This window comes from Sinocyclocheilus rhinocerous, unplaced genomic scaffold (assembly GCF_001515625.1).
Source record: "Sinocyclocheilus rhinocerous isolate Xijiao unplaced genomic scaffold, SAMN03320098_v1.1 scaffold3339, whole genome shotgun sequence".
Lineage (NCBI taxonomy): Eukaryota > Metazoa > Chordata > Actinopteri > Cypriniformes > Cyprinidae > Sinocyclocheilus > Sinocyclocheilus rhinocerous.
The window spans coordinates 115845-127358 of NW_015643244.1; the positions used below are offsets into that span (position 1 = coordinate 115845).

An 11514-nucleotide genomic window follows, 5' to 3' on the forward strand; every position below is an offset into this window, starting at 1 on the left:
CAAAACAGACAGACAATTCAAGATCAGATTTGACTGTAGAATTTAAACCAACAGACAGTTCACAGTGGGATGCATTGAGTGACACTAGATTGGCAGACAGTTCAGTGATTGAAGCTGGACAGACAGATAATTCAGAATGAGGCTCATTGACAGAAACTGGATAGACTGTTCACTAGGGGTCTCTTTGGCAACGACAGAAGTAATGGGGCAAATATAGAGTTCATTTATGGTTTCAGGGTTCATGACAGGCAGGGTTAAGAGTTCACAGGTGACCTTTTTGGCTGTGACGGACAGGGCTGAGAGTTCATAGGCAGCCTTTTTGGCCAGAACAGAACAGGCAGAGAATTCACAGACGGCCTCCTTGGCCAGAACAGAACAGGCAGAGAGTTCACAGACGGCCTCCTTGGCCGGAACAGAACAGGCAGAGAGTTCACAGATGGCCTCCTTGGCCGGAACAGAACAGGCAGAGTTCACAGACGGCCTCCTTGGCCGGAACAGAACAGACAAAGTGTTCACAGATGGCCTCCATAGCCGTGACAGGACAGGACGAGGATTCGCAGACGGCCTCCATAGCTGTGACAGGACAGGATGAGGATTCACAGACGGCCTTCATAGCCGTGATAGGACAGGCAGAGAGTTCATAGATGGATACCACTGACACCTCTGGATGTTCTGCAGAGGATGCCGCCACCTCTGGAAGTTCTACAGTAGTAACATCAGGAAACAGGTAGAGTTCATTAACAGTTCCTTTGACCGCGATATGACAGGCTGAAGGTGCATTGCTGGGCGCCACCAAGGAGCTGAAGCAAGCACCGCCACCTCGGGAGGTTCTGCAGCATGGGCCGCCACCTCTGGAGAAGCTACAGCGGGCGCCATCGCCTTGGGGAACACGGCAGTGTGCGCCACTACCTCAGGAGGATCTGCAGCATCAGCCGCCACCTCGGGAGACATCACAGTGGCCGCCGCCGTCTCTAAAGTTTCAGTGGTGGTGTACGGAGCCCAAATACACCATAAAGCGATCCCCATTGTGGGAAGCGCTACAGACAGGGGAAATAGTTCAGGAACTGGAGGGCTTGAGAGCGCTGGCTTAGGGATACCAGCTGCACGTGCCGACACCAGCAGTGGGTCCTCCACGCTGGATGCCAGTCTGGGATACTGAAGAACAGTCCTTGAGGATCTGGGTGCAACAGACAGGAAGTGACAGGACTCTGAGCGAACAGACGTGACGTGACTCTGGATGATCAGCTGTGATGTGACATGAATCTGGAAGATCAGCTGTGATGTGACGTGTGACTCTTGATGATCAGCTGTGATGTGACGTGACTCTGGATGATCAGCTGTGCTGTGACGTGACTCTGGATGAATAGCTGAGACGGGACGTGACTCTGGACGAACAGCTGAGACGGGACGTGACTGGACGAACAGCTGAGACATGACGTGACTCTGGAAGATTAGCTGATATGTGATGAGATTCTGGAAGATCAGCTGTGACGTGACGTGTCTCTGGACCAGTGATCGTCAAATCTGGCTCGTGAGATCCACTTTCCTGCAGCGTTTAGCTCTAACCCTAATCAAACACACCTGAGTTTGCTAATCAATGTCTTCCGGATCATTAGAAAATCACAGGTATAGTTGTTTGATTAGGGTTGGAGCTAAACTCCGCAGGAAAGTGACATTTATAATGAAATGTTTAATTTCTGAAATATGTTTAGATTTTTTTTGGGGGGGGGGGGGACATAAAGTTAAACATGACAGGGGTACACCGGCATCATCTTTAGGGGCATTACCTAAAACAGCACAGAACGGTCTAAAAACATCAAACATTTAATTGGGTCCCTAATATTAACTGAATAAAACATAAAAAAAAATTATAATCATTTATCCATCATTAATGTTTATGTGTTGACACCCCTCCCCTGCCTTTTATTAGGGACTTTAAGCAACAGCTGCTTTAAGCAACTGGCATTCCACCGCGTATGCACGACTTCGTGGCGTTGTAATGTAAGCATATTCTACGGGAGAGTAGTATTCTATTTTTTTTGATAAGTGGATATTCAGATTCCTACCAATCAATTAAATGAGCAGAGACAACTGAAAGTAAGTCACTAAATCACTTATCTCCGAACTTAACCATGGAACTGTCCATGGTGGAAGCCTTTAATTGAAGTCACATAATCTTTTTTTCTTTTTCTTTCTTTTTTTTTATTGTGCTTTTTGTCAAACATTTTCTCCATACTGTCTGACATAAACTGGCGCTCATGGAGATACAATTGTCCTGGTATCAAAACAACGGAAAAAGGCTTATTGAATGAATGAAATTATCTTCCAAAGGATCCTGGAGAAAGTAGCTGTTTATTTTTCAGCTTTGTGAATTTCTCAGTAGAGTCAAAGAGATTATTTGTTTGTTTCGTTTCATTTCACTGTGGATTCTTTGGTAAATCAGTCGCAATTCGACGCAAGCTTTGCAAACAGACTTTTACGGAAAGACATGGACCCGACAGTAATGCTACATCATTGTCAGCTTGTTGCTGTTTATGCATCAGTAAATCAAGCCAGTGACTAAACGGTCAACTACACATTGCTAGTAGCATGGAAATCATCTGTTGAAATCAAACTGTGGTTATATTATGTACATAAAGCGATCAAAGAACTCTTTATGTATGTACATGACTGATGCTCAGTGCTCAAACTTTTTATGCAATGGGACAGATCAAAATATAATGCTATAATCAACACTTTTCATGATTAGTTGATCTTGTCAGCTGCAACAGTGAAAATGTAGTAGAAGTTTTCAGAAAAGTTCCACATTTAATACTTATTTCATATGCAAAGATGCTACCCAATCATAGCAGTTACAATGAAGTCTTAGTAAGATCCACAGTCTAGGAAGAGTTTTTTTTTTTTTTTTAGAAAATTCAAAATGGCTGGAAAATTTTCAGATGGAAGACTGTGTCATATGGTGCAGCCAAGGAATCGGGGGCGGGGGATTGTTTCTAGCCCTCATGGTTCAAAAGTTATTAACATGAGTGCAACTTTGGACAATTGGTGACGCTAGCGGGATTGAGTTGGAGAATCCAATTGTGATAATATTGCTATGGTTAATGTTCAGACTCTTCTATCAGTGTGTCAAATTTCACAACTTTTCCATGTGTTTCTATGGTTTGCCATAGACTCAATAGAAGACAATGACTAACCTTTGATGCTTCCCCCCTAATAATGCTTAAGATGTATACACTCAAATGTATTGTAAGGTCTAATGAAAGGTGTAGGAAAAATATGTTATTACATTTTACATGTGGTTTAGACCATATGACAATTTCATAAATTGAGTCAATAAATTGAAACAATTCTTGAAAAAATATATATAAACATTTTTCAAAACCAGATGAAACCATCATGAACACAGAGTTCAATTTTAAGAACTTGACAAACTAGATTGTTCAAAGATTGTTGCTTTTATTTATCGTGGACACTATTTGTCATTGACCCTTATTCAGATTGTTATTAATAAGTATATTAATGTAACTATGATTATTTGTGTATTTAATCAAACTGCTGTTGCTGCCATTCATAGCAGGATTTAGAACACCCTTTATGCATGATAAAATTACTATAATGCACAGCCTCTTGTGTGATACTGCTTAATTAAATAAGCTTAACTTTGCAGTTTTAATTTCATATTTGAAAAAAAGCAAAATCCAAATTTAGTTCACTTGGCAGCCATACAGCAATTCATAGAGCATTACATTTTCTGCAATTCATGTATGGACAAGCAAATCATACTGCTGTTTTATCATTTATGAAACCACTGAAATACACTGAATACATAATAAACTGTTATGAAATACCTCCTGGTTACAAAACATCGTAACAACAGTTATTGCAACTATATGTTAAACTGTATGACTGGCTAAGTATAAGCACTAAATTTAATTGGTGCTCTCATTCAATCATTAATGCTGAAGCTCCGTTTTGCTCCATTATTTGTTCCTGTCAAATGAACAGGTGTACAAGATGTCAGTGATCTATTTGCACAGAAACACACCCATCAATCCCTTCGGTTCTTGTAGCATGTCTGTGTTTGATTACCTCATAAAGCAAACCTTCCTTTATGGCCTCCTACAGGTGTTTGCTTGGCAGTGGGTGGATTTTGCCTTTAGGGTCAGTGACCAAAGTACATGCAAGACAGCACGACGACTGCCATTTTCATTGAATAAGAACCACTTTTTCTGTTTCTATATACATTATTAATTATTATTTTAATGTAAGAATACATCTATCTATGGTGTATTTGGAGTTACTGATGGATTACACTTGAGCTGTTTACTAAATGGGTCGAAACCAACAGAACCAACATCTACATTTTGGGGAAAAGGTAGAACCTTTTTTTTTTTGTATAAATGAAATCAAAATGTATTGCTATCAGTTAAGGGTATGGTCAGTTTAACTATATTTGCATCGTCATGTTTATTATATTAGCAGGTTGTAGTAATGATTTTAGATTGCTGGTTTTAATGAGAAGATAATATAAATGTAATTAAAATATTATTTCAAGTGGTCATTTTTGTTGATCTGATGTGTATGTGGTGGAGAGTCAGATCAGCTAAAATGGCTGCCACCATTCCAGGCCATGAACAGTTTAAGCTTGCGTTAAGAGGGCATACGATTTCAGTTTTGTTCTACTTTGACTTTGTAATGTTTAAGTTTAGAAGCATTTCATATTTGTTGAAGGAAATGCAACCAAATGATTGTAACAATATTACTGAATATATCAATAATGTCATATTGTGAGGTGGACCAGTATAAACTGAATGTACAATATGGGAGATCATGAAATTTTGTTTTGTCACATTACATTAGAATCACAATGAAAAGGAAACCAATGTGGTTGTGAGTATGACACAGACTGCCAATCTTAGTTTCTCTAAAGTGGGGAAAGGTGAAGCAATTAGTATTTAGGCCAGTTCATGCTATCTTTCCATGTCTAAGATACAGCCTGTCCTATGTCGTTCACACAGTGCTTTTACAGTAGTGTATTTAACGTAACTGCCGCTAAATGAACTTCAGAAAACCTGGCGTTGATCCAATGGACGTTCTTGGAGAAAATGAGGCACTACAGCAGTTTTTTAATGGTAAGACACCTAAACAACATTCACTTGATTTACCTTACAATGTTCTTAGTTAAACAACTACTTTTGCAGGTCAGGAGAATGCCTGTTGAAAAAAAACAGCATATGCTGGTTAGGTATGTTTTGATGCTGGTTTAAGCTGGTCCTTTACTGGTTCATGCTGGTCCTTTGCTGGTTTATGCTGGTCCTTTGCTGGTTTATGCTGGTCCTTTTGCTAACACACATGACCAGCATAAACCAGCAAAAGGACCAGCATAAACCAGCAAAGGACCAGCTTAAACCAGCATCCCAGCGTCAAAACATACCTAACCAGCATATGCTGTTTTTTTCAACAGGGTGGCCATAATGGAATTGTTTTGTATGTATTTTTAACCACCTTTTCACGTTTCATGTAAGTCAATATCATCCATTGTTTCTGTCAAAATTACATAACACTGAAATCTGGTTACGAACCAGGAATTTGTTATGAATTTATCATGCCATGCAAACAATGTAGATTAACAGCTATAAATGTTAATATTGTATGGAGGTTGTGTTTTACATGGCCTTCATATCATATCTAATATAGGTGGCTGTAATCTACACAGTATGTAGGTACAGTTTACCATCAATAGTTCAAGGCCATGGATCTATAAAACCAGTCAGAAGAGCAAATAGATCAAGGCCATACAGTCATACATATGTTCACTGTCTCCTTGCTTTTTATTTGTCTATACAGAATATAATTTCTAAAATTCTAGAATTTTAGTTTTGTATTATATTATTGTACAGTGTGTTGATTTTATGTCCGCTATGAAACTCTCTCAATCTGGTACTGAGTGTTTGGGTTTGTACCATCATCAGTGCTTTCCTTTAGACTTTCCTTTATGCAGGTTTATGCATTTTCCGGTTCTGGTGCCATTTCTTGATATTATGGTGATTGTACGTTAAGCCTGTTTTGTCTTGCTGAGGCACCCCAAGTTTATTCTCCTCATCCTCTAGAGTGGCTTTTCGAGAGTGGATTTGTTTTGCAGTCCATCACCTGGGCCGTTTGTTTAGAGTGTCAGTGGATGCTTTAGTTATCTGATATGGTGGCCTGTGGAAGCTGGACCAGATCCTTTGTGTATTTTAAGAGGTTCTTTGTGACCATTTACTTTCTTGGCATTATTGTGGTGTCCAGGTATTTGATGATGTGTGACACAGAGAGATGTTTGCAGATGATTGGAAATTTCTCAGAAGTGTCTAAGCCAGAAGTACTTATGTATTGTGTCTAGAGGTGTAGATACTTGCGATATTAGGTGTCTTGTTCTCTAACTACAAACACTGTTCAAAAAGATCTCAATGCTGAAAAAAACAACTTCAGTTCCTATCCAACTTATTTTAATGTAAGCAGTCACATCCATTTATAACTGGAATATGCAAGGCTTCTGGTGTCAGCCACTTTAGAATTTTAGCTGTACATAAACAGTATGTAAAGGTGTAGTCACATGAACAAAGGTCCATTGTCAACAGAATAGTAGTTGAAATGTATAAAGCACAGCTTGCACAGAAGTCACTTTCAAAACAAGCAGCTTTCTGTTGGTCAACACAGCAAATTAATGTGACCAACTTGAAAATGAGCGAAATCTGCATGGGGAACTTTTTCACCCTCAAGCGAAGTAATGCCAGGAAATGTTTGCAGAGCATGGTAAATTTGACCACATTTATGCCGCTTAATGTTGCAAATTTGGTAACATCAATATGTTAAATGATAGCTCAATCCACTTCTTTGATGCAATAGAACCAATGAGTAAAATAAAAGTAAAAGTAGAGTAAAAGGAAGTAAAAGTTTAATTTCATCAAACCTCCTTCACAAAATTCATCACATGAGGGTATATTTAAACAGGAGACAGTATTTTAAAGTTTTTTTCCCCCCATCAGGACAGGATGTGAGTGGTGTATTAGAGAATGCCATGGTAGACACCAGTATTCTGGAGCAGTATTTGAGCAATGAGACAGATCCCACTTTGTGAGTTCTTTCAAATATTCCAAGTAAACTATTTTCACGTAAAGTTCACTTAACCTCCTCTAAATTAAAAGTTGACATAGAACATGGTTATTTTTTATTTTTAGCATGTTTTTCTAATTTCTTAGCATGTTACCTGAGTCACCGCCAGATTCAGGATCAGAGCGTAGTTCTCCACCACAAATACCAGGTGATTTCTTCTCTGATCTAAAATCCCAACCTCGAAGTTCTTATATTTGTTATAATCATTAAACCATCTGTCTTTTCACCAGATTCAAGATGGTCTCCTGAACAAAGCCACCAGGACATGTATAGCTTATCAGAAGACACCTTCCCTCTATCTTGTCCCTTCAAAGACAGGAAACAAGAGAGCTGTGGTGGTGCAGGACTCATGTATGATGTTGGCAGACCCCTTGGGAAGCACGTCAAAGCCGTTTCATCTGCCTTGCTCCCTCAGTACAGTCTCAACACATCTGAGAGTTACATACAGGCAACCACGTCCCATAATGCACCTATCCATAGTGTAACACAGTACACTCAGTGCCCACCAATGAGTCTTCCGCCAGGACATATGCCAGCTAATGCTGCTGCGGCCTCCTCATGTGTGCCCCATACTATGTCCCCAAAGACTATGTACCCTTATATGAACCAAAAACATGACCAACATGTAGGGTAAGGACTTATGTGTGCTGCATGTGCTGTTCTGCTTCTTTATGCAGTTCATTCAGTATATTCACAATCTTCAGTGCTTGCTTTAACAGAAATATTTCACACGAAAATAAGAAAAGAAGAAGGTCAAACTCTTTTGAGGGGCACACAGAGCAGCGCAGGGGTGCCAACCCAGTTTGGACCAAACCACCATTCTGTGAGTATTATATCATGTGCAGAATGTTTTCGTCCTATCTGAGGTGACCATGTTCTATTTGCCAGTCTATAAATGTTGCTTTGTTGCATAATAACCTCCCACGAACTGTACCCAAGTCTGCCTTAAAAAGGTGGGGTTTAAATCTACCTATTATTTAGTATGAATTACTATGCTCCAATTCTAATAGAGTGTTGCCGTAATTAAGTATTTTTGTAGGCCCTGGTTCCCTCATCAAAAACCCAACAGTATTTTCCATTGGCTTTTGTTTTATTGCAGAAAATAAGCATTGTGACCAACAAAAGTTTATGATTCTTACACATGATGTTAATATTTATACGAACTACACTACGGTTGCATGAATGTCACCACCACTAAGTTTCCAACAACTCTTTCAGTCAAAACATTTCACTCTATCACTCGTTTCACTCTTTCAGTATTTAAAAAAACATTTCACTTGAAAGTTGGAGTTAGAATAGTTTGCATGAACATGATTACAAACACGAGGCTGTGAACATATATATACTGTACATAGATGCCTCATTGTCAGCTGTTTTTATGGGCCTCAAAACGTAAGCCATCCGCCGTGTTGGAATGGTCAAAGCTGGTCCGTGAACACTCAAAAGTAGGTTGACTGCATCTGCAACTGTTGTTATATGCATGTATACATATCTATAGACTTCAGCAGATAATTTTGCTAAACTAACACAATACAAGACGTTAGCTAACATGACATAAAAAGTTTACAGTTTAAAAACCTGTAATATTGAGTAAACACATATACCATATACTGTAATATTAAGCTAAAACACAAACCAACATATTATTGTTACAGGGCTGACGAGACGTGAGACTTGCGGATCCATTCGCAAAGCTTTATTGTGGAGAAGACAGAGACGTGGTCATAAAGCAGGCATGGGTCAGATAATGGCAGACAGGTATATGGTGGGCAAAACACAAGAATAGTCCTAGGGCTAGCGCAGGTCGACGATCGGCAGACAGAATCAAAAAGGGGCAAGACAAAAGGGGTGAATCCAGGGAACCAGGTGAAGATCAAAAACCGGAGAAAACAGGCTAAGGCTAAGGCTAAGGCAAAAGACTAGGGCTCCGTAAAGTAGCTATCTGGGGAAAGATAATCGCTGAAACAATACTCGGCAGAGGGAAGGGAACAGAGTGAGTGTTAAATAGTGAGGAAGTGATATGAAACAGCTGGGTGCAATCAGTGTAAACAGGTGTGTGCAATTCGTGCTGAGTGCAATCAGTGCAATGCATGATGGGAAATGTAGTCCGGGGTGATGTGCAACAGTGTGTAGTGCGAGAGTCAATGAAATGGAAAGTTCATGGACCGGATTCGTGACAATTATCACCTGTGAAAAATTATCGATTTAAATCTCAATAGTTTTTACAACCAGAGGGTGTGCAATGTTGTGATGTCTTGGAAAACTCAGCAAAAATGGATTTTACTGTCAGTGATGACACGTTGACTGTTCCAAGATGGCGGACGTGTCAACGTGTCTTCCTGCAGCAGTCTACGTGCTCCACCTGTTTGGCAAGCATGCACATGTTGGTGCTTGTTCAATTAAGTCTGTGAGGTTTTCGCTTCACTAAAGGATGTTTGCTTGTTGTCAGGTCCAACCTTTATGCAAAGTGGAAAAACTCACGGTGTATTCTACCATTTAGTGATAAGGATATAACTGTAAAATTTAAGTTATGTGTAAAATGTAAGTTATGTTACTTTCTTCCCCTTGCCAGCAATGATACAAGCCGGATTTGTGAGTAATTTTCCCTTTTTAAGAAGGTTGAGAAAATTTGCTTCACCTTTGGCCTTTGAAGTTAAGTCCATACTACAACTCAATGGAATCTTATGTCTCAGATCTCGACCAAGGGGTAAGAAAGCTGGGAAAAACTTTATTCGTCCAATTTGTTGGTAATCGTCCAATTTTATGTCAAACTATAGAAGGAACTGACTAAGCTGACTAAACAAAGACTGTTTACATCTGCCCGTTGCTATCATCCTGAAAATGTAATTCACATAAATATACATATAAGTCAACATAAACGAAAGCCATCTATGGCTGGTTTTCTTCTTTCTAATGTGCGTTCTCTACGCCATAAATTCGATGAGCTGCACAGTATAGCAGTGAACAATAATTCAGCTATTATTGCCATGTAAGAAACAATGTTGATATTCCAGATCCATATGTAAATTTTCCTGGATATTCACTGCACCGGCGGGATCGTGAGGGCAGTGGGGGAGGAGGAGTTGCAATGTATGTCTGTAACAACATTTCCCAGAAACGACTGACTCGTTTAGAGGATGTTGCACATGAAGCTTTGTGGATCTGGTTACAACCCAATCATCTTCGCTGAGGGTTAAGTTGTATTATTACACAGCTCTGTCGAATACATGATTCTGTTTGGTTAGTCCCGACATTCCGAGGTATGTTATTCCTCGATAACAACTGGTAAAAGCTGAACACAGGCTCATCCGGGTAACTGAAGTTGGCGCTATACGCTTGCTAGAAACTGTTTTTCTTGGTGGAAGCTTTGCGTTTCGTTAGCTAATAAAATATTCAAACTCAATTCAATATTATGTGTACAATTTTTTAATTATGACATCCTGGTATCGCTGACTCACTCTCTCGTTTCATGCAAACGCAGCTGCTGCCATTTAGCAACGATTGTTTTGTACACTGTATTATATGATTATAAGATATAACAAACAAACTGGTAAGATTATAAAACATTTTCATCTTAAATCAATATCTTTTATTGCCTTAATTATTTATGTGGTGAAATGTTGTGTAATTAGTTGTAGCAAATTAGCTCAAAAGGGAAATGTATATAAATAATTACAGTTAATTATGATTAATTACAATGATTTATATCAGCTGCCAGTAGTAACTGTAGCAGAATTAAATTGCCCTCAACTAATCTGTTCGTCCAGCGAACATTCAGTGTAAGTTCATATCAACTCTAGGAAAGGATATTTCCGTGGCCACAGAAAATACTTTCATACAGTATTAATGCATTAGAGCATGTAGCGAGGATCGAAATCGTAAAAGGACATTAATTTGCAAGGCAGAATCAGAAACTCATGTAATTTGTGCACAAGAGTTTTATTAACTAAACACTAACACAAACTAGTCTAACAAACAAACAAACAAACAAACAATCACTCATGCATGGGAAAGGACAAATGAGGCGTGATGGATGAAACCATCAGGAAAAAACAGAGAATTAAGCTATGAAAAGAGTCAGTTAACCACCTGAGTGAAACCATCAGCGCCGTTTTAGAACGGGGTCTACAGCTTATACTAAACCTCTGTTTCGTTTAGTTAAATGTACGATACTTGCATTGCCTTGGTCGTTGACGAGTGCCTGGATGCAGTCTCGGATGAAAGTCTTGATGGTTTAGAGGTTCGGTGGTGTAGGAGTCGCGATCACCTTCTTCCGGGTTTGAAGAGTGATGAACTCCAAAAAGATGTTATTCTGACGCTGTGGTGGTCGGGAGAGTTTTCTCCCAGATGAAGATGATG

General features: G+C 39.4%; 1 protein-coding gene across 1 annotated transcript in view; it reads left to right on the forward strand.

Annotated features, from left to right (window-relative positions):
- Nucleotides 1–5070: 5070 nt before the first annotated feature.
- LOC107757199 (myelin regulatory factor-like protein) overlaps nucleotides 5071–11514 on the forward strand; it is a 46014-nt gene continuing 39570 nt past the window's right edge. The window contains exons 1-5 of the mRNA XM_016574615.1: nucleotides 5071–5132; nucleotides 7029–7116; nucleotides 7242–7303; nucleotides 7386–7785; nucleotides 7875–7978. Of these exons, the coding sequence (XP_016430101.1) occupies nucleotides 5087–5132; nucleotides 7029–7116; nucleotides 7242–7303; nucleotides 7386–7785; nucleotides 7875–7978 (700 nt within the window). The 5' untranslated portion in view covers nucleotides 5071–5086. The remainder of the gene's footprint in view (nucleotides 5133–7028; nucleotides 7117–7241; nucleotides 7304–7385; nucleotides 7786–7874; nucleotides 7979–11514) is intronic.